Source organism: Engystomops pustulosus, chromosome 4 (genome assembly GCF_040894005.1).
Source record: "Engystomops pustulosus chromosome 4, aEngPut4.maternal, whole genome shotgun sequence".
In the NCBI taxonomy this organism is placed as follows: domain Eukaryota; kingdom Metazoa; phylum Chordata; class Amphibia; order Anura; family Leptodactylidae; genus Engystomops; species Engystomops pustulosus.
Genome location: NC_092414.1, coordinates 165,592,680 through 165,616,858, shown reverse-complemented (window position 1 = coordinate 165,616,858; position 24,179 = coordinate 165,592,680). Strand labels below are relative to the sequence as shown.

Sequence of the window (24,179 nt, the reverse complement as noted above, 5' to 3'; positions counted from 1 at the left end):
ATGTAATTAGGCAAATCACCTCTCCTGAGCTGTTGTTTCAAAATGCAACCAAAATACCAAGTGTGACCTCACCCTTAGAAGTAATTTAATAAATTAAAAAAATTTTAAAACCTATTTATGAATTAAAAAAAAAAAACAGGTAAAGGGCAAAATTTTAAAGATTTAAGCATGTGAAATAATTCAAATTTACATGTTAAAAAAGGGTCCATGAAAAAAAATTCTTCCTTTCTCAAAAGTCGCAAAAATAAGCAAAAAAAGTAATACATAAGTGAAAAGTCGCACAAAAATAAAGATACGTAAGGCACACTGCACAATGTGCAGACAAAGGTTTACTTGAAACACGACAGTCGCAGTGAAAAGTCACAAAAATGACAAAAGTCTCAAAAATTAGTCAATTTGAATAGCAGAAATAAAGATACATGTCCCCCATTAAACTGAAAGTATTTTTTTTTTACACACTGGTTTGTCCTCCCCATTAATACTGATAATACTCACACTTAGGTCTTGGTCCAGCTGTTGAAACAATTTGTTCCAGTTTCCATCGTCATAGTTAACCCTGTAGTATCCAGTTACATGTATGTTTGCAAGCAGCCAGTTGTCTCCCGATAATTGGAATGTCGAATTTGTGTCTGAAAAGCAAGAAAACACTCATATACACTACAGTATAAAAAAAGGCTTTCTGCTTTATTTTTCTGGGACAGCGCACGGCTACATTCATTGGGCCAGATCTGTTATTCTGGATGCGCCAGTTTTCTATCTTACTTTGCACTGAAAAGAGTGTTTTTTGGAGCTTGCACATGTATTTAAGAAGTGTCTGTGCCAGTTTTGTGTCACAGCTGCACTGTGTTAGTTGGGGGCATGTTAGTGCTTAGTCGGAGTTTGTGACACATTCAATAGAGCAACTTGACAGAATTGGGTTACACGCTCTATGTTAAAGGTGCACCTAAAAAAACTGGTGTACACTTGCAGGGCAGTGCAGGGGGCCCCATATAATTGCATATATGCACCAGTAATCAATAATCCAGCGCACCCTGCATATGCCTACATTTGCCTACATCTATCAAAAATAGTGCAACCTGGACTATGTGCAGTTTGCCTGTGGAAGGTGCAGGGTGCGCCAGATTCATGAAATGTGTCACACGGTCTTCATGAATTTGGCACCCCTTGCACTACTCCAGCAGAATGCACCATTTTTTTTCTGTCACACTTTCTTAATTTTTGCAGAAATGTGAAACATACACAATTGTGCCGTACGTCCAACAGAATAGTGGCACGTTCCAACTGTGCACCAGAACGCCCCTTTTGCTGCACAGTGCAGCCACAACACAAAACTGGCACAGGCACTTCTAAAATACATGTACAAGCAATTTGCACAATATTTTCAGTGCAAAGTCAGTGTCAGGATCAGTGGTAGTGGATCCTCTGTACCACTGTGGACGATGACGTAAACCGACACCTGGGACCGAAGTCTAAGTGATACCCGGTTTTCACCAGAGCCCGCCGCAAAGCAGGTTGGACTTGTTGCGGCGTAGCACCACCAGGTCGTTTCACAGGCACGACTTTGTCTGTAGTGGAAACCAAGGAGAGGTACACAACCATAAGGCAAACTCGTGGTCGGGGACAGGCAGGAGGTCAGGACAGGCAGCACGGGATCAAAGTCAATAACGGACCGGGCTCACAACGGGAATTCGGAAACACAGCAAAAGGCACGAAATAGCTTTCTAAGTGGCATTGGCACAAAGATCCAGCGGGGAATGCTGGGAGAGGCCGGCTTTTCTGAATTTCCTGGGAATGGCCAGCAACAATTAGCAGTGCACTGGCCCTTTAAACAAGTGATTGCCGGTTCGAATGCCCTAGAAGGCAGGGAAGCGCATGCCAGGCTGCTGGAGCAGGAACGCAGACAGGTAAGGCAGGGAGGGGAGCCAGGGCCCGCAAAGAGGCATGGGTGGGCCCCCAACCCAGTATGTGGGTCGCGGGGGAACCTGAACGGCGAAGGGCACAGGTGTGTGCAAAACTGGAGCAAAGAATTTAATAAATGTGAGCCATTGTGTCCATTCACAGTGCCATTTTTTGTCCATTTTCCATAGAATATAGTCTTTGAGCATCCATAAGAAATGGGTGCTATGCAGATGCAATTTGGACATGAAAACTTGACTTTTTAGACTACAATTATATGAACTTGTTAAATCATGGCTGCAGCTTAGCTCTAAAAGTTTTAAGGTAAAAACTCTCACTGCCACACAGGGAAGCATTAAAGCTTTTAACATTTCATGGTGCAGGCTACAGTAGCTCATCGAACAGTTGTAAGGCATACACATTCCTGTATTATTCCTGTGCTAGACCCATATATTGAGTCTCAAGGGTGGGATTATTTCCTCAACAGATCAGGCATAATTCTACCAGACTATGTAACTGCCGCAGGAAGTCATAGTACAGCCCAGTAAGTGTCCTAGACTTTTGTCATTCACACATCTATAGATTAAATTGTAAAACCTGCAAAATCTGCATATCTCCAAAATAAACCATAGTTCTAACTTATTTGATCATAAAAAAAGTTAAAAGTATTGTTCATTTTCTGCATATTTCTGATATTTTTGTGTCATAAAAAAAGTATACAATTTTCTAATATACTTTCTGTATCATTTCCTCATGGTTTCCTAGATCTCTGCTTGCTGTCATTTAACATAAAGCTTCAAACCTGTACCTGTTGTTGAAGCTGAAACTGGACAATCCCTTTTACATATGGCAAACAGATAAACAATGGGGCACATTTTCTAACAACAGTACCAAGCTGAACTAGGGACAGCACGGTGGCTCACTGGTTAGCACTGGGGTCCTGGGTTCAAATCCAATCCAGGTCAAGATCTGCAAAGCGTTTGTATGTTCTCTCTATGTTTGCGTGGGTTTTCTCCAAAACATACTGGTAGGTTGATTAGATTGTGAGCCCCATGGGGACAGGGACTGATTTGGCAAGCTCTGTGCAGAACCTGTGTGATGTGCAGTGTGCGTCAGATTCACAATTTTCATGAATCTGGTTACCCTGGAGACACTCCGAGAGAGCACACCATTTTTTTTTTATGCACCTTTAGCACGGGGCGTGCAACACATTTATGTCAGACTTTGCATGTTAAATGTGGTGCAAGGTCCGACTGAGCACCGGAATGCCCCTTTCACTGCAGAAATTTGTGTCGCATGAAAAGGAGTCCAGCACGCGCCAAAAATGTATCTCAGACATTTCTTTAAGGCCCCTTCCACACTTACGTTTTTCACACGCGTGTTCTGCGCATACTTTTGACGCGCAGAACTTGCATTGCAGTCTGACCCATTGTAATCAATGTGCTTTTTTTCACGCGCACACGCACGTTTTTTTTAACGTGCGTTTAAATCTCGGCATGCTCTACTTTTGCAAGTCACGCGCGTGAAAAACGCACCATACAAGTCTATGGAGACGCATCAAAAACGCATTGCACTCTGAGACACATGCAAGTGCAATGCAAGTGCAATGCGTTTTTCATGCATCAATTGCCACAGAAAAGATAGAGCCCAGTCCTGAGTCCATTTCACGATCTGCGTGAAAAACGCATTGAAATTGCATTGAAATTGCATTGAAAACGCGCGTGAAAAACTGAGACACTGAACAAACTCTGACTGAAAATTGATTGCACTCTGATGCAAAATGTGCGTTTTTCACTGACCAAACCCTGATCGCACCCTGATCAGACTCTGACGTGATCTGCATCGCAAATGTGGAAGGGGCCTAATACCTGTGCAAGCAGATTGCAATGACAACAATGTGCAAAGTCTGACAGAAAACTAGCACATGGCCCTTAGAAAATGTGCAGTGCAGTGATAAAGTATATAGAGCTGAAAAAGATGATCAAGTGACTTCACAGCATTACTTATTATTGTCTTACCTCTTTCTCTTGTCAGCCAATAGTTTCCTGATCCAGATTCTCTGGTGATGTATGTGATAGGAACTTGCCAAATGTAGCTGAAATAGGTGAAAAATAAAGTTAGACATAAAGCTGGTAACACATGGTGAATATGCAAAGGGAATTCAGACATTGCAAAAATCACAGCTATTTAGAGTGTAAAGACGACAGAAACAGGTATTGACAGAAGCCGGTGAGTTACTACAATGATGCCAAAAATGTTTAGATTTATTTTATTAAATCTTATTTCATTATCTTACTCCTGTTTTTGAGTGCATATTGGTATATTTTATGTTGCATTTATTATAGAGGCTTTATAAAGGTGACATTTTTTACATTGGCACTTTAGGAGGGCAGAAGTCTTTTTTGTCTCTATTTTTGTGAAATGTGGAAAAGTTATACCTCATATACCACATGTGGTTTTATGTGACAAATCTGGAGAAAGATGAAGTGAAAAGTGGAGAATGTTGAAATTTAAGAAATAAGTTGCAAATTTGGTGCCCATTTTGCAACATTTTGAAGACAAATAACTAAAGTGACTGCAATGATAAATCCCGCCATTCTTTTAAACTCAGCAACCATACAACCCCTTGTTTAAAGTATTTATGTTAAGCCTATCTATAAGTGTGTGTGTTCAATATGACATTTTTCAATATGACAGAGCAACGTTAAAGGGGGGGGGCAGATTTTAACATGATTATCAAAAACTGTCAGGCTGGGTTCCCATTCTTCTTTGGTACTACTAGTTTTGGGCCTAAACCTGACAGAAAAGTCCAGGGAGGTCATGGGACCTACGTCAATGAATGAGTGGCCTCATTGGGCCAAAGGACAACAAAGGAAGTGAAATCCCCTGAAAAACAGAAGTGTTGAACCGTATCCAAGGAGGTCAATCCTTGTATGAGCACTGTATGAGTGATGCAGGAACCTGGAGTCAGAACTGGATAAGTATATGTTCTTATTTTACCCCGTCCCCATTAAGATTTTTTTGTTTTTGATCATGAAAAACCCTTTTATGGGTTTGTTTATTATTACAATTTATATTTTGATTTTTTTTTTTTTTTTAGTTGTTTATAAGATAAACCTACTTAAATGGAGATACAGCAGTGACTGTTGAGTTTGGATCTAAAAGAAAGTGCTTCTGTGTTATGGATCCTTCTGCTGTATTTATTGTCACCACTGGGAAACCCATCTGCAAGACCCATGTGTTCATGATATTTTCAATAGAATCTGGAAGCCAGACTTTATTAGATTCATTCTCATAGGCCTAGAACAGAAAAGAAATTGAATTGAAATGGAATTATTTATCAATGCAATAATAAATGCTTTTAGATGATCTCTCAGACTCTCACCAGGTAGGTAAGTCTACGGCAGCTAGCACTAACCACTACTTCACTATGTATGGATTCTTATTACTTCAGTACGGAAGTGCTTTGTCGCATGACAATAATGATATTTCATATGTTATTTTAGGGGAATAATCTGTCAGAGCCAACTTTATTAAGAATTGAGAACAGATTGCAATTTAAAATGGTAAAAAACTACTTTGATTGAGAACGAGTAGCTTGCCGGCTGTACACATGCCTCTTACTACTGCCTCTTACTAATGCTAGTGTTTTTTAACGGAACTGTGATAACATTTTTTACTTTCCTTTTTTAAAAAGACAGTAAAAGTAAACGCTTTTAATGGAACACTTTAGCTCATGAGAATCCATGTAAAACAGATTCCAGACTGATATAAATGGCTCTGATACGCCATTATCTTCCATTTTAAAGGCCATTTTTTGCAGAAGTTGTGTGAGGCAGCCTAAGACTGGGAACATGTAGAATGTCATTGGTTAAATGTTTCCAGTATTTTGCCCCGGATGAGAACTATCCATTAATACTCGCAATTTCCTCTCATTGCCCACCTGTTCCTGGTTATGCTAATGCATCCTACAGCAAATGACAGGAAACCACAAGACTTAATATTTGCTGCTAAAATCTGTAACTAGAATTGTCAGAGATCGAGTATGTAACTAAACTTACCTCTTGTAAGGAATCCCACAGATTTGTATACACTGTATTTTCGTAGGCAAATTTTTTAAGATAGGCCTAGAGAAAAAGGAAGAACATTAGGATAATTTCAACATCTGAATTATGGACACCAAGACTAAATGACACCACATAAAGTCATACATACAGTCCATAACAAATCAGAGATTTACTGTATGGACACATAGTTTTCATCATGTGTTCTGTATTATGGATACAGTATATGATGTTTGTATTCTCCATGCAGATTTTATGGCTGAAAGTCAGCATTGTAATATTGTACCAGTATAGTATTTATTTATAAAATCCCATCTACATGCTGTATAAGAAAGTCAACAGCATGTCAAATTATTGCTTCAGATCCTGGGTACAATACTGAGGTTGAGCTCTGTCCCCTGTTACAGAAAAAAACGTTGCTTAAAACCAGGTTTTAATTGGTTTCTATAACGTCTTTAATAATATATAAAAGCTAAAACATGAACTTTTTTGAGTGTGCATTAAAAAGTACCTATATAGGTGCACATAGGTAAGAGTAGCAACCACCAGCCAGAAAATACAAAGAAAAAAAAAGCTTTTGCCTTACTAGATATACTATTTGAATATTGTGGTCACCAATATTATGAGCACGTTAATTAGGACAAAGAAAAAAAAATGTTATAATGCACTGTTACATACTAATTTTAGTAAGAAAAATGTCCTCCTTTAGCAGATATGAGATTTTCAATGTTTTTTAGCATTGATTCTACCAAGTTTTTGCATAAGTTTTGCTTACATTTTTCATCATGGTACCACAAATGTATAGCACAGTTTATCATGTGTTCTTTGGTTGTACAGTCCTTTTTGCCAAGGCGTCTCGTCACAATGCTCTACAAATTTTCTATAGGATTTAAGTCTGGTGAATTGTCAGGCCAGTCCAGCACTATTACTTTATTTTCTTCCAGGAATTTCTTCCCACACTTGTGGAATTGTGGCATGGAGCCAAATCTTGTTGGAATGTCCCTTCAAATTGACGCATGAATGGCACAATAAAACGTTTTAAAATGTCTATGTATTTGGATGAATTCATCACACTATCAACAGGAAATAAGCTCCCTGTACCATCAGCAGTAAAGAAGCCTCAAAACATCTGTTTTTGAGGGTGTTTTACAGTTTGTTGAATATGATCAGCTCACAATGGTTCATATTTGCTTCTTCTAACAACAACTGCTCTTTACCCTTGAACAAAATATGGGATTCATCAATAAAAATGACCTTTTTCAGTGCTAGTTGTCCAAGATTTATATTTTTGTTGCCGACGTGAGTAATTTTGCCTTCATTGAAGATGTCAGAAGTTCTTTATTGGCTTTGTTGCCCTCTGACCAACTTCCAGAAGCCTGTGTTTGAAGGCCTTCTCTCTAGGTATGGCACCTTGGTAATCCCCAAAATCTTAACATCCGAAATTCACCACCATGTTGTAAATGCATATGTCTGGCCAGTGGTTTATCTCTGTTCTTTCGAATATCCCCCTAATGTTTGCTGATTCTCCTACGAAACTCTCTGGTCGTCATCCCCACATACTCCATGCCATATGGACATGTAGCTTTGTATATGACCTCCTGGAACAAACAGTTTATGAGTCTTTAATCAGTTAGCGCTCTGCGTCTGATATATCGTACACAGATCTGATGCCAGTTTAGCTCGTAATCGGAGCTGAGCCGGTATTCTAAAACACAGGGAAGCTGTAACTAACAGCTGACACTCCAGTGTAACATCCCAGCAAAGAGTTAGCTCTGATTGGGGGTGTTTAACAACTGTGCTGTTTAATCTTTAGTTGGTTTCTGCCACAGCAAAATGACTGTAGAATTACTACTGCAGACCTTAGCCTTCTATTGACATTTCATTTAGCTTTAGTTTTCAGGCCCTCTTACACCTTAGTACTACATCTTTTAAAAAGCACTTTACAATTGATGAATTTATCAATCTCAGATCTGTGATGGTCAGATTCCTGATGAAGAGGCTTCAGCACTTGAATTCAAATTGACCTGAGATTGGCTACAGTGGAGACTATATATAAAGATAGATAGACTTATTCAAGGTTCCCTCACACTGAAAAATACATGGTGAAAAAAGTGTCAAAAAGGCATAAATCTCCATTGCATTGTTTGGACATTCAAAAACAAAACTAAAGCAAACGATGCAAACTTGCAACAAATGGTGGCACATAACATAGAAAAATCTTGTTGAAAGCAATGGGGACATTGCATTCCTGTTTCATGGCTCTCAGACATTATATGATTGTGGCACCTATCACAATTCTTATAGTATTTACACCCTTACCTACTTGCAAAAAGTTTCATTTCAGGTGTGTAGTTTGTTCTAGATTGATAAATGAAGGCACAACATGCAGAGAAACTGTAGAACCAAAGTTATAGGATTGATAGTTATTACTTACCTGAAGTCCCTTTACAAAAAGGTCTTCTGTCAGAAATGAGGACAACATCCGAATAACTGAGGCCCCCTAAAAGAAGTGCAGCAGGAAAGAAAAGCTGATTACAACAGATAATAGCATTTAGTATGATTTCAGGACGAGTTTTAGAGCCAAAGTCAGAAGTAGATAGAGAAGACTAGGGAAAACTTTAGTCGATAATTCATAGTGTTTCTTCTTTTTGGATAACTGATGACTTTGGATCATAAAACTGCTTTTTATAGTGTGACAGGTTTAGAGATTTGTGAAGTCCTAGCTATCCCAAATAGATTTCAAGTAACCCAGAAGTGGATAAAAAGGATGGTTAGGCGTTATAGTAGATAAGGTTGAAAAAAAGTCAAGTTCCAACTACAATACTACAGTATTGATCCAGAAGAAGGCACAAAAGGCCTGCAAAGCTGATGGTAATCGGCCCTACTTGATGTTAAGATTTCATCTATCAGTTAGAACCTGAGGCTATGTTCATACGTTCCATTTGTTAAGGCTTTGTAAATGTAATCGCAAATGCATTTACAATGTGTTAACAAGTTAAAATTGTGGTTACACAAACAAACTGTAAGTGCAGTTTCAACACAAATGTTACTGCAACGGAAACACAAGGGGGCAGATTTATTAAGCTGTCTGAAAGTCAGAATATTTCTAATTGCCCATGGCAACCAATCACAGCTCAGCTTTCATTTTACCAGTGCTCATGAATATTTTAAAGGGGAGCTCTGACTGGTTGCCATGGGCAACTAGAAATATTCTGACTTTCAGACAGCTTGATAAGTCTGACCAGATGTGTGAATGCAGCCTAGGTCTTTGGCTGTAGCTGCACATAGTCTTCAGGTTGGCTTTGCTACAGGGCCGATAAATGTGCATGGCAAGTGCATGCATGTCTGCAATGTCAAAATCTGCTTGATTGTATTGGCGAAACATCGCACTACTATGGTGGAATAAAAACTTTCCTCATTTGAATTTCCAGAGTGCTGCTTCGTGATTGTCTACTATTGAACGTTGGGGTCGGTGTCGAACCCCTTGAGAAGACCTGCACCCGAATTGTTTTGTACACGGTGCCGCTATGCATATATCTTTTTGGATTGCCATGTCTGCAATACAATATTTTCATTTACCTTACTGTAAGTGATGGAATCAAAAAGTGCACTTATTTCTGATGGACTGTTCACATCTTCTTCCTTAGAAGTGAGTGGATGAGAAGATGCTAAAGCATCAACACCCATTACTCTGTGTATGTCGTAGAGCACTATCAGGTCTTTCTGTAATTGTCAAACACAAAACACCATTAGTAAGTCTATTATAAAACAGCATACTCAAGTTGATGTCTCTTAATTGTTGTGTTGGGGGCTGTCATTGTATTTCATATGCAGATAATTCAAACATTTACATTAAAACATACCCAATGGTTTGTTAAGATGCTAAGAGCATGTAAAGTAAAAAAAATGGCCTAGCCCTTCTGGAAAAACCTTATTGTGCCCGGTTTTACCTTAAAGGTCGGGTGGCCCTTTTCCCTTTTAACCATTCACTGTTTTATTTGAGAAAATGACCTTTCATGTGTTTGCTAAAATCACAATAGTTTTTCTCTTTTATTAGTCAAGGTTAGCAGAATATGCCTTTGTAAATGAAACTGTGAGCCCTCTCAGACACATAAAAGTAAAGCATAATAATGATATAACTATCTGAGTATTTGAATGTAGGTATGAGAACACCTACAATGTAGGTGATAGTTTCAACATTAAAGAAAATGCGGCGGTTTTTCCGAATCCGTCGGGTTTTCAATCGGCCATACCCCCCATTTCCGTCGCGTGCATGCCAGCGCCAATGCGCCACAATCCGATCGCGTGCGCCAAATTCCCGGGGCAATTCATGGAAAATCGGTGTAAATTGGAAATATTCGGGTAACACGTCGGGAAATCGCGAATCCGGCCCTTAGTAAATGACCCCCACTGTGACTGTGGTAATGTATTTATATTTATTATCCATGGTCTTCAGCATTTTGATGGTAGATTTCCTTTAAGCTCTCTTTTGCTAACTCTCTATTTAAATGGATGTCCCACAGTAAGATATTTATCACCTATAATGTGAGTGAGTGTCACTGAATGGCTGATAAATATTTGATTGCTTTGTTCCAATTCCTGGGACCCAACATTTACTTTAACTAGAATTGGGGGGGGGGGTCCTAATCCTTTCAGTCTCTGGACAATACCAATGAGATCTATAAGTAGTTGTCAGCATGCAGTTAACTGCTCTATTGGCTACATAGCTACATCAGTCATAGCGACTTTGTATAGGTTGCTACCCACCAATAGTCACCTTCTCTCTAGGACCTGTAAACAGGTAATACATGTTGATTGTTGGACAATCTTACAATTAACTAGTGTCTTCTAAAAAATCTAAACCTACTATGTTCCAAGTGGGCTCTGCATAGTCGGCTCCTAAATATTCCACATAGGAGGCAAAACCTTCATTTAACCAGAGATCATTCCACCATCGAATTGTAACAAGGTTCCCGAACCACTACAACAGAAGAAAAAACATTGTTAACACAGTATATGAAGTAGATCATCTTCAGCTTAATGCCGTTTTAGCATTAGTCCGTGATCACGGATGTGAGACTTTTCATGCCTCCGTGCATAAAATTGATATACGATGTTCTTGTTTCCCCAATATGCAGCAGAGCCAATAGTACAGTGTCACGTACTGATCAAATGTGAATCAAGCCTACAGTGAAGTTTAGAAACATTCTACTGCAGTTTCATTTAACTTTTATAGAGAGGGGCAGATTTATTATTGTGGTTACAACTTAACCATGCCATAAATATGGCAAAATGTGGATTTTGTGGCATGTAGTTTGAAATACAGTTTCTCCAATATGAGAAAGGAGGTTGTGGCCTAAAATTCTGGATTAAACATGCACCAGATAGATTACCCATTGGGTTAAAAATTTTCAGGACTTTAACTAGTAGTACATTTCTGGTGAAACTTATTTTAAATGGTAATTTCCTAATATATGAAAATAGTTTTGAATGCTTCGCTGTTTCATCAGAGTCAATCATTAATCTTTAATATAGTCATGTAGGTAATAATTTGATATTAAACTCACCATATGTGCAAGCTCATGGGCAATTATAGTGAGCACCCTCTCCTTGTTACCAATGGAAGATTCCTGAGCATCCCAAAGGAGTGCAGACTCACGGTATGTTATAAGTCCCCAGTTCTCCATGGCACCCGCACTGAAGTCTGGGAGAGCTACCTGGTCTAGAGGAGATAACTCATTGTTAAAGAACAAATTCAAGCACATCTGTCAACATACAGTTAAGCATCTAATATATACTAAAGCGCTGCATACAGAATGGAGGACAGATGTACCTGCACCATTCATCTTTATGGGACTTTCATGACAGCTGAATTCCAGATGTACCATAGAAGTGAAAGGAATCCCAAATCAAGCAGTTAAAATCCCAAGCAATACTGTGGATGGGGGATATGGCAAACTGTGGGGATGTTTTTAGTGGCCCTTTGACCAAACTAGGAGTTTGACAGTGGACACCCAACTTGCACCTGCAAGATTTAAGAGCCTAACATACCATGGCCTTAGATTTAAAATCTAGTTCCAAGTGCTGTACATTTATGGGGTTAAAAGATAGTATAACACAGAGCAGGACAGTTTCTAGGTAATTTGTTATACAGGGCGAATCTCAAAATGTATGCCTATTTTTTCTCCTTTTGCATTTGAAACCAAGAAGTATATCGAGAAAACCTTTTCTTTGAGAAGATCCATGTCCCCCCACTTCCTTCATAAAAACCAGTGTATGGTTGTTGTGGTCACACACTACAGAATTTTAACTGCAGAACACAAAGAAAATCAGCAACATTTTACCCCACAAAGATTTAGATGGGTTTTCTTTGCACATTAACTATCTGTGAGTTATTTCCTTACAAGTTCCCAGGGCTATGGTTAAGGATCTGCCTGTATAAAACCTTGTTCATAGATATCTGGTGGCATTGGCGAAATTGTCGGGAGTGGCCTGGCTCAGTTCTACGCCAGGTGCTCGAACCTGGCACAGGCTATAGTTAATGCGCAGGCACACAGTCTTTACTCAACACCTTCTCACCTAACAGGTGAAATTTTACAACCCACCCCCATGTTTTTTTAACCTTTCTAGGCTAGCATCATCCAGAAAATCAACTTTAAAGCAAGATGTAAATTGGTTGAAGTCAAGGAGATGGATAGTTTAGTACTGAAATCAAGCTCTCCTTGCTTCAGAACGTTTCCCTCATTGTAATTGATGTTCTCTTATCCAGAGACATCACTAAATGACTCTTCTAAAGTTTGGCACTCATCAATCACAGAGGAAAAGGTGTTATGAGGAGGAAGAGCTTGACTTCAGTGCTGAACTCTCCACCCCCTTGACTTTATAGAACCAATACACATCTTGCTTCAAAGTTTATTCTCTTGATGATGCCACCACAATAAAAGAATAAAAGAATCATGATCTAACATACTAGTGGTGGTTTATTAGGCCAGTTCCTGTAAACAAGTTCCCTTTAAGAAGGGCATTACAACCCTTCCCACTAGATCTACACCATATCTTTCAATGTTCTTATAGTTTCATAGTTTCATAGTTTATACGGTTGAAAAAAGACACTTGTCCATCAAAACATTCTTATTTAAACTTTGATCACAAATCTAAGATATATACTATATATATATATATATATATTTTTATTTATTTATTTTTTTTTTTGATGTTTTGTTTGATACTGGTGTTTTGAGGAATAAATGCACAGTTTTCAACATGAATCCTGCTGTCCATGAGAGCTTTTTTCATTGCTGACCCCAAATATGAGCTGAACCCCTACTATATAAATAATATATATATGTCCAGTGAGAGAAAAAAGATAAGTGGCACTCACCATTGTTGTGAAGATTCTTTATTTCGGGTGCATAGTACAGGGAGGAGCGGGGCCTGGCGACGAGCCGTTTCGCGCCTACTGGCGTATCATCAAGCCAATGGCCAATGGTGAGTGCCGCTTATCTTTTTTCTCTCACTGGACATTTGTCGGACTGCATGCTCATGCTAGCAGAGCACCACCAGCCGTGTTATAACTGAAGGACTTTTGTGCCGGAGTCCATCACGGTAATCAGTATTGCCCCGTTCTTGATTGAAAGTGTGATCTTTTGAACTGGATAGTGCCGAGCATCTCTCTCTATTACATATATATATATATATATATATATATATATATATACAGTATAGTACATATACTTACCTGATTTTGGCAGTGGATATTTGGCGTCATAATATTCCTCAAAAAACTCCAGAATTTTTTCTGTGACACTCAGTGCATACTCTCCTTGCTTTTGTTCCTCAATTGCTTTCTTACGGCCCCAGATTTTAACCTGTACATAATTATAGTTTATATTAATAAGTCATTTATATTAATAAGTATTTGCTGACATATTTGTCAATTGAATATGTAAAATACATAGCATAAGCTTGCCAGTTCTTATCCAGCACTGATTTTACTGTCAGTAAATTAAAATGAGTCTCTTTTTGTCCATCTAGGTTCATTGGGGGTCACTTATCTTGCCTAACAAAGTTAGCTGGCCAAACATGTTGAGGCTGATATACCTTTAAAATCCAGAGGTGGTTGTATAAAAAAGTAGCCCTTTTTGCGCAAATCATGGAAAAATTTAATTTTGGCACAAATAAACTCCAGTCCTGAGCAGGTGCAGGCAACAGTTTAGAAGGGGGTTCAAAAAGAATTTGCATATTTTGTGCACCTTTTTAAAAAAAAAAAAATTTTGGTGCCCTTTAAAAACAAAAGGCACAAAAAAACAACAGAACAGATCCCTGGTATATTACCCCCTAAGATAGATTAAACAAAAAAAGTGGAGAAATGACACACACAAATGTCAAGACTAGAGATGAGCGAGCACTAAAATGCTCGGGTACTCGTTATTCGAGACGAACTTTTCCCGATGCTCGAGTGCTCGTCTCGAATAACGAGCCCCATTGAAGTCAATGGGAGACTCAAGCATTTTTCAAGGGGACCAAGGCTCTGCACAGGGAAGCTTGGCCAAACACCTGGGAACCTCAGAAAAGGATGGAAACACCACGGAAATGGACAGGAAACAGCAGGGGCAGCATGCATGGATGCCTCTGAGGCTGCTTAATCGCACCATTATGCCAAAACTATGGGCAACAGCATGGCCATGACAGAGTGACAGAATGAAGCTAGATAGCATGTAAAACATCCAATAATTGACCCTGACACTATAGGGGACGGCATGCAGAGGCAGCGGCAGCAGCGGCAGGCTAGAGAGTGGCATGGCGACATACTCTAAATGGACTCAGGCTTCAAACCAATGGGTGGCAGAGAGGAACCAAAGGAGGTGAGCAAGAAGCGCTCAAATAATATCGGTACATGATAAAAGTTTGCCAGTATATTTTGTGGATTACACAGCAGGGTGGCGACAAAGTTAACATGGAAGCCATGAAAACAACCCAAAATTCTGCCTGACACAGCTCGTTTGATAAGGGGACCATGTATGGAGGCAGTGAACTAGTAGTAGATTAAAGGTGCTGCAGTTAAAACTATGTTAGTTGGATCTTGGCATGGAGCTGGCGCTCCGCTGCCAGGCGAGCTTTCGCCAATCCAAGCCCCTGTCTCTAGGCTACTCCCCAAACAGCACTTCTAAGAACCTTTTGTATAAGATCAAGTGTAGTAGCGTTCTTATAAGTTTGGGATATGGCGGGTGAGGGGAATGTAAACAGATGCGCAAGAAGCGCATGATACGCATGGAGCTGGCGCTCCGCTGCCAGGCGAGCTTTCGCCAATCCAAGCCCCTGTCTCTAGGCTACTCCTCAAACAGCACTTCTAAGAACCTTTTGTATAAGATCAAGTGTAGTAGCGTTCTTATAAGTTTGGGATATGGCGGGTGAGGGGAATGTAAACAGATGCGCAAGAAGCGCATGATGCGCATGGAGCTGGCGCTCCGCTGCCAGGCGAGCTTTCGCCAATCCAAGCCCCTGTCTCTAGGCTACTCCTCAAACAGCACTTCTAAGAACCTTTTGTATAAGATCAAGTGTAGTAGCGTTCTTATAAGTTTGGGATATGGCGGGTGAGGGGAATGTAAACAGATGCGCAAGAAGCGCATGATGCGCATGGAGCTGGCGCTCCGCTGCCAGGCGAGCTTTCGCCAATCCAAGCCCCTGTCTCTAGGCTACTCCCCAAACAGCACTTCTAAGAACCTTTTGTATAAGATCAAGTGTAGTAGCGTTCTTATAAGTTTAGGATATGGCGGGTGAGGGGAATGTAAACAGATGCGCAAGAAGCGCTGAAATAATATTGGTAAATGATAAAAGTTTGCCAGTATATTTTGTGGATAACACAGCAGGGTGGCGACAAAGTTAACAACTTTGATGTGGAACCCATGAAAACAACCCAAATTTCTGCCTGACACACCTCGTTTGATAAGGGGACGATGTATGGAGGCAGCTATATGGACGACTTTTGGAGGTAGCAATGGAGACAACGTGTGGAGGCTGCTATGGAGACAATTTAATTTGGATAGTGCCTGTATGTGGCAGTCCAAAAAAGTTTTCAAACCAGAGGAGCAGGTAGGTGGCCCTCCAGAAAAATGAAATAGATTGAGTGCCTGTATGTGGCAGTCCAAAAAAGTTTTCAAACCAGAGGAGCGGGTAGGTGGCCCTCCAGTAAAATGGAATAGATTGAGTGCCTGTATGTGGCAGTCCAAAAAAGTTTTCAAACCAGAGGAGCAGGTAGGTGGCCCTCCAGTAAAATGGAATAGATTGAGTGCCTGTATGTGGCAGTCCAAAAAAGTTTTCAAACCAGAGGAGCGGGTAGGTGGCCCTCCAGTAAAATGGAATAGATTGAGTGCCTGTATGTGGCAGTCCAAAAAAGTTTTCAAACCAGAGGAGCAGGTAGGTGGCCCTCCAGTAAAATTGAATAGATTGAGTGCCTGTATGTGGCAGTCCAAAAAAGTTTTCAAACCAGAGGAGCAGGTAGGTGGCCCTCCAGTAAAATGGAATAGATTGAGTGCCTGTATGTGGCAGTCCAAAAAAGTTTTCAAACCAGAGGAGCGGGTAGGTGGCCCTCCAGTAAAATGGAATAGATTGAGTGCCTGTATGTGGCAGTCCAAAAAAGTTTTCAAACCAGAGGAGCGGGTAGGTGGCCCTCCAGTAAAATGGAATAGATTGAGTGCCTGTATGTGGCAGTCCAAAAAAGTTTTCAAACCAGAGGAGCAGGTAGGTGGCCCTCCAGAAAAATGAAATAGATTGAGTGCCTGTATGTGGTAGTCCAAAAAAGTTTTCAAACCAGAGGAGCGGGTAGGTGGCCCTCCAGTAAAATGGAATAGATTGAGTGCCTGTATGTGGCAGTCCAAAAAAGTTTTCAAACCAGAGGAGCAGGTAGGTGGCCCTCCAGTAAAATGGAATAGATTGAGTGCCTGTATGTGGCAGTCCAAAAAAGTTTTCAAACCAGAGGAGCGGGTAGGTGGCCCTCCAGAAAAATTGAATAGATTGAGTGCCTGTATGTGGCAGTCCAAAAAACTTTTCAAACCAGAGGAGCAGGTAGGTGGCCCTCCAGTAAAATGGAATAGATTGAGTGCCTGTATGTGGCAGTCTAAAAAAGTTTTCAAACCAGAGGAGCAGGTAGGTGGCCCTCCAGTAAAATGAAATAGATTGAGTGCCTGTATGTGGCAGTCCAAAAAAGTTTTCAAACCAGAGGAGCGGGTAGGTGGCCCTCCAGAAAAATTGAATAGATTGAGTGCCTGTATGTGGCAGTCCAAAAAACTTTTCAAACCAGAGGAGCAGGTAGGTGGCCCTCCAGTAAAATGGAATAGATTGAGTGCCTGTATGTGGCAGTCCAAAAAAGTTTTCAAACCAGAGGAGCAGGTAGGTGGCCCTCCAGTAAAATGGAATAGATTGAGTGCCTGTATGTGGCAGTCCAAAAAAGTTTTCAAACCAGAGGAGCGGGTAGGTGGCCCTCCAGAAAAATTGAATAGATTGAGTGCCTGTATGTGGCACTCCCAAAAATTGTTTAAAACAGAGGACCGGGTAGGTGGCCCTCCAGAAAAATTGAATAGATTGAGTGCCTGTGTGTGGCACTCCCAAAAATTTTTTAAAACAGAGGACCGGGTAGGTGGCCCTCCAGAAAAATTAAATGCATAAAGTACTATAGCTAGAGCCAGTGGGCCCTGTCAAAAAATAGCCAGTTTCCTCTGCTTTACTGTACAAAGAGGAGGAGAAGGAGGAAAATGAGGAGGAGGAGGAGTGGATAAATTATTCAGGTTGAGCTTCCTTCACCTGGTGGAGATTGGAAATTATGAGAAATCCATGCTTTATTCATCTTAATAAGCGTCAGCCTGTCAGCGCTGTCAGTCGACAGGCGTGTACGCTTATCGGTGATGATGCCACCAGCTGCACTGAAAACCCGCTCGGACAAGACGCTAGCGGCAGGGCAGGCAAGAACCTCCAAGGCGTACAGCGCCAGTTCGTGCCACATGTCCAGCTTTGAAACCCAGTAGTTGTAGGGAGCTGTGTGATCATTTAGGACGATGATGTGGTCAGCTACGTACTCCCTCACCATCTTTCTGTAAAGATCAGCCCTACTCTGCCGAGACTGGGGACAGGTGACAGTGTCTTGCTGGGGTGACATAAAGCTGGCAAAAGCCTTGTAAAGCGTACCCTTGCCAGTGCTGGACAAGCTGCCTGCTCGCCTACTCTCCCTCGCTACTTGTCCCGCAGAACTACGCACTCTGCCGCTAGCGCTGTCAGAAGGGAAATACTGTTTCAGCTTGTGAACCAGGGCCTGCTGGTATTCATGCATTCTCACACTCCTTTCCTCTCCAGGGATGAGAGTGGAAAGATTTTGCTTGTACCGTGGGTCCAGGAGAGTGAACACCCAGTAATCGGTGCTGGAATAAATTCTTTGAACGCGAGGGTCACGGGATAGGCAGCCTAGCATGAAATCTGCCATATGCGCCAGAGTACCAACGCGTAAGAATTCACTCCCCTCACTGGCCTGACTGTCCATTTCCTCCTCCTCCAACTCCTCCAACTCCTCTTCTTCTGCCCATACACGCTGAACAGTGAAGGACTCAACAATGGTCCCCTCTTGTGTCTCGCCAACATTCTCCTCCTCTTCCTCCTCATCCTCCTCCACCTCCACCTCCTCCGATATGCGCTGAGAAACAGACCTAAGGGTGCTTTGGCTATCAACAAGGGAATCTTCTTCCCCCGTCTCTTGTGACGAGCGCAAAGCTTCCGACTTCATGCTGATCAGAGAGTTTTTCAACAGGCCAAGCAGCGGGATGGTGAGGCTGATGATGGCGGCATCGCCACTGACCATCTGTGTTGACTCCTCAAAGTTACTCAGCACCTGACAGATATCAGACATCCACGTCCACTCCTCATTGTAGACTTGAGGAAGCTGACTGACCTGACTACCAGTTCTGGTGGAAGTTGACATCTGGCAGTCTACAATGGCTCGGCGCTGCTGGTAAACTCTGGATAACATGGTCAGTGTTGAATTCCACCTCGTGGGCACGTCGCACAACAGTCGGTGAGCGGGCAGTTGGAGGCGGCGCTGCGCTGCCCTGAGAGTGGCAGCATCTGTGCTGGACTTCCTGAAATGCGCACAGATGCGGCGCACCTTCGTGAGCAAATCAGACAGATTGGGGTATGTCTTGAGGAAACGCTGAACTATCAGATTTAACACATGGGCCAGGCATGGCACATGTGTCAGTCTGCCGAGTTGCAGAGCCGCCACCAGGTTACGGCCGTTGTCACACACAACCATGCCTGGCTTCAGGTTCAGCGGTGCCAGCCACAGATCAGTCTGTGCCGTGATGCCCTGTAATAGCTCTTGGGCGGTGTGCCTTTTATCGCCTAGGCTCATCAGTTTGAGCACCGCCTGCTGTCGCTTAGCGACGGCACTGCTGCTGTGCCTAGAGCTACCGACTGATGGCGCCATGCCCACGGATGGTAATTCGGAGGAGAAGGAGGTGGAGGAGGGGTGGGAGGAGGAGGAGGCATAGTAGGCCTGAAACACCTGGACCGAGGTAGGCCCCGCAATCCTCGGCGTCGGCAGTATATGACCAGCCGCAGGGTCAGACTCGGTCCCAGCCTCCACCAAGTTAACCCAATGTGCCCTCAGCGATATATAGTGGCCCTGCCCGGCAGCACTCGTCCACGTGTCCGTGGTCAGGTGGACCTTGTCAGAAACGGCGTTGGTCAGGGCACGGATGATGTTGTCTGACACGTGCTGGTGCAGGGCTGGGACGGCACATCGGGAAAAGTAGTGGCGGCTGGGGACCGAATACCAAGGGGCGGCCGCCGCCATGAGGTTGCGAAAGGCCTCGGTCTCTACTAGCCTATAGGGCAGCATCTCCAGGCTAAGCAATCTGGAGATGTGGACATTAAGGGCTTGGGCGTGCGGGTGGGTTGCACTATATTTGCGTTTCCGCTCCAGCGTCTGGGGTATGGAGAGCTGAACACTGGTGGATGCTGTGGAGGATCGTGGAGGCGATGATGGGGTTTTTGTGGCAGGGTCCTGGGCAGGGGGCTGACTATCAGCTGACACAGGGGAAGGAGCAGTGGTGTGCACGGCCGGAGGTGAACGGGCTTGTTGCCACTGAGTGGGGTGTTTAGCATTCATATGCCTGCGCATACTGGTGGTAGTTAAGCTAGTAGTGGTGGAACCCCTGCTGAGCCTGGTTTGGCAAATGTGGCACACCACAGTCCGTCGGTCATCCGGTGTTTCCTTAAAGAACCTCCAGACTTCTGAAAATCTAGCCCTCGCCACAAGAGCCCTCGCCACGGGAGCTTCACTAGTTGACACATTTGGCGCTGATGCACCTGCTCTGGCCCTGCCTCTCCGTCTGGCCCCACCACTGCCTCTTCCAACCTGTTCTGGTCGAGGACTCTCCTCTGTCTCAGAAGCACTGTGTTCACCCGGCCTATCAACCCAGCTTGGGTCTGTCACCTCATCATCCTCCGATCCCTCAGTCTGCCCCCCCTCGGACTTCCTGCCCTGACAACAACTTCCCCACTGTCTGACAACCGTGTCTCCTCATCGTCGGACACCTCTTTAGACACTTCTTCCACTACGTCAAGAAGGTCATCATCACCCACAGACTGCGACTGGTGGAAAACCTGGGCATCGGAAAATTGCTCAGCAGCAACCGGACAAGTGGTTTGTGAGTGTGGGAAGGGTCCAGAAAACAGTTCCTCAGAGTATGCCGGTTCAAATGGCAAATTTTCCTGGGAGGGGGCAGACTGGGGGGGAGGAGGCTGAGGTGCAGGAGCTGGAGGAGTGCCGATTTCGGTGACATGGGTGGACTGCGTTGAAGACTGACTGGTGGACAAATTGCTCGAAGCATTGTCGGCAATCCACGACATCACCTGTTCGCACTGTTCTGGCCTCAACAGTGCTCTACCACGAGTCCCAGTAACTTCAGACATGAACCTAGGGAGTGTAGCTCTGCGGCGTTCCCCTGCTCCCTCATAAGCAGGTGGTGTCTCACCCCGCCCAGGACCATGGCCTCTGACCCCTGCAGTAGTTGGACGCCCACGTCCCCGCCCTCGTCCTCTACCCCTAGCCCTCGGGTTAAACATTTTGAAAATGAGAGTTATAACTTTAATTTTTTTTTTACTTTTTTTTGTGTTTTTTTGTTTTTTTTTGTGTTTTTTAGTTTTTAAAACCAAACGATGCTATCCTATTGCTATGGCTATTTTCTAGCCAAGTATGAAAGCACACTACTATGCCAGATGAGATGACGCTGAGTTATTAAACAAAATAAACGTAAAATAAAAAAGGAAATGGCAGACTGTGCCTAATTGAAATCCAACCCCTAATAAATTTTCCCACTTCGGTCTTTGCAATGGATATGTGCGTCACTAAGCGCAAAACACAGCGGTCGCAAGTCTCACTACAAATTGCTCACAATTTGCTAGTAGATGCACTGCAGCAAGTACAGCCACCAGCAGATCAACCAGAAATCAAATATATAACGCTATTATAGGCGTAAGTAAGCCGTTTGGATTCTCCTATGGCTATTTTCTAGCCAAGTATGAAAGCACACTACTATGCCAGATGAGATGACGCTGAGTTATTAAACAAAATAAACGTAAAATAAAAAAGGAAATGGCAGACTGTGCCTAATTGAAATCCAACCCCTAATAAATTTTCCCACTTCGGTCTTTGCAATGAATATGTGCGTCACTAAGCGCAAAACACAGCGGTCGCAAGTCTCACTACAAATTGCTCACAATTTGCTAGTAGATGCACTGCAGCAAGTACAGCCACCAGCAGATCAACCAGAAATCAAATATATATAACGCTACTGTAGGCGTAAGTAAGCCGTTTGGATTCTCCTATGGCTATTTTCTAGCCAAGTATGAAAGCACACTACTATGCCAGATGAGATGACGCTGAGTTATTAAACAAAATAAACGTAAAATAAAAAAGGAAATGGCAGACTGTGCCTAATTGAAATCCAACCCCTAATAAATTTTCCCACTTCGGTCTTTGCAATGGATATGTGCGTCACTAAGCGCAAAACACAGCGGTCGCAAGTCTCACTACAAATTGCTCACAATTTGCTAGTAGATGCACTGCAGCAAGTACAGCCACCAGCAGATCAACCAGAAATCAAATATATATAACGCTACTGTAGGCGTAAGTAAGCCGTTTGGATTCTCCTATGGCTATTTTCTAGCCAAGTATGAAAGCACACTACTATGCAAGATGAGATGACACTGAGTTATTAAAAAAATAAACGTAAAATAAAAAGTAAATGGCAGACTGTGCCTAATTGAAATCAAACCCCTAATAAATTTTCCCACTTTGGTGTTTGAGGTGGATATGTGTGTCACTAAGAGCTAAACACAACGGTAGCAAGTCCCCCTGCAAATTCCTCACAATATGGTACTAGCTGCAAATAAAAAAAAAAAGTATAACGTTATTGTAGCCCTAAGAAGGGCTGTTGGGTTCTTTGAGAATCACTCCTGCCTAACAGTAAGCTAATAGAACACCCTAACGCTTTCCCTGACCAGCAGCAGCTCTCTCCCTAGCGGCATCCAGACACAGAATGATCCGAGCAGCGCGGGCAGCGGCTAGTCTATCCCAGGGTCACCTGATCTGGCCAGCCAACCACTGCTATCGACGTGTAAGGGTACCACGTCATGCTGGGTGGAGTGCAGAGTCTCCTGGCTTGTGATTGGCTCTGTTTCTGGCCGCCAAAAAGCAAAACGGCGGGAGCTGCCATTTTCTCGAGCGGGCGAAGTATTCGTCCGAGCAACGAGCAGTTTCGAGTACCCTAATGCTCGACCGAGCATCAAGCTCGGACGAGCATGTTCGCTCATCTCTAGTCAAGACTAAAGGTATGCCTTTAATGCTGCCCTTAATGATGATTATTGTAGAAAGACGTCCAATATTTGAGGGGTAAAAAAGGACTTTTGTCCAAACCTTATAGGGTGTTGACCTGCTCATGGTTACAACAAATGGAAAAATAATCCGGTAGACTGTAATGGTTTGAAACACATCAGACCTATGTAACATTCTGTATATGTTTTAACAGTTTTTCTGGTCTGGTCTGGATGCTGGAGTTCCTTTTCTGGAATTTTCTAAAGAATTATATGTATTGACTCTTATGAAAGGTTTATTGATAGCAAAAAAACTGTATAACTGGAAGTCGGCAAGGCCACCTGGAATCCAGGAATGGGAATAAAGGATAGATTTCCTGTAATCAGCTGAAATGTGGGTAGGGTAAGGCCTCTTCCACACTAGCGTTGCGTTTCACGTCAGGGTGCAATGCGTGAAAAACTGACGTTTTTGGCTGCGTTTTTGTTCCATTTTATCTTGGAGTAATTAGCGTTTTTGCGTTTTTCACGCGCGTGTTGTTAGCGTTTTTTTGCGTTTTCGGCGCATTTTTCACGCGCGATTCAATGGGAGACTCGAGCATTTTTCAAAGGGACCATGGTTTGGGATTAAAATGTGTTATTTAATTGAAAAATAATGTCTTCTGATAAATTGCAAACATCTGCGATCTATTCTTCACTGTTCCGCGCGTATATTATCTCCCGACAAGTTAGCAGATGTGAAGAACAGTGAAGAATAGAATAAAAACAGTGAACACAGTGAACACAGTGAACACAGGATCATTTAAGATAAAAACACAGTGCAGAACACAGTGCAGAATAGATTACAGATGTTCGGCACATCTGCTTGTCGGGAGATACGCGCGGAACGGCGCGAACAAAATAGCATGTGAAGAACAATATATATGTGTGTGAAGAACACATTGCAGATGTTTAAATACATCTGCAATGTGTTCTTCACACATATATATTGTTCTTCACATGCTATTTTGGGCGCAACATTCCGCGCGTATCTTCCGACAAGTAAGCAGATGTGCCGAACATCTGTAATCTATTCTGCACTGTGTTCTGCACTGTGTTTTTATCTTAAATGATCCTGTGTTCACTGTGTTCACTGTGTACAATGATTTTATTCTATTCTTCACTGTTCTTCATTGTGTTTTTTTAATTAAATGCTCGATCGCGAGCAGGGGAAATAATGTTATTCTGGTCACCTAGCAACCCTTACGTTTAAAACGCATTGCACTCGCATTGCACTTGCAATGATTGCGAGTGCAATGCGTTCTTGATGCATCTCCATAGACTTGAATGGGGCGTGAAAAACGCGCGTGACCCGCAAAAATA

The 24,179-nt window shown here is 42.5% G+C and overlaps 1 protein-coding gene across 1 annotated transcript in view; it reads right to left on the bottom strand.

The window, feature by feature from the left end:
- LOC140125688 (aminopeptidase N-like) overlaps positions 1-24,179 on the bottom strand; it is a 45,142-nt gene that overhangs the window by 12,747 nt on the left and 8,216 nt on the right. The window contains exons 4-12 of the mRNA XM_072144551.1: positions 13,699-13,828; positions 11,528-11,682; positions 10,828-10,941; positions 9,540-9,683; positions 8,395-8,460; positions 5,958-6,023; positions 5,018-5,196; positions 3,915-3,991; positions 496-629 (exon numbers count right to left, since the gene is read on the bottom strand). Of these exons, the coding sequence (XP_072000652.1) occupies positions 496-629; positions 3,915-3,991; positions 5,018-5,196; positions 5,958-6,023; positions 8,395-8,460; positions 9,540-9,683; positions 10,828-10,941; positions 11,528-11,682; positions 13,699-13,828 (1,065 nt within the window). The remainder of the gene's footprint in view (positions 1-495; positions 630-3,914; positions 3,992-5,017; positions 5,197-5,957; positions 6,024-8,394; positions 8,461-9,539; positions 9,684-10,827; positions 10,942-11,527; positions 11,683-13,698; positions 13,829-24,179) is intronic.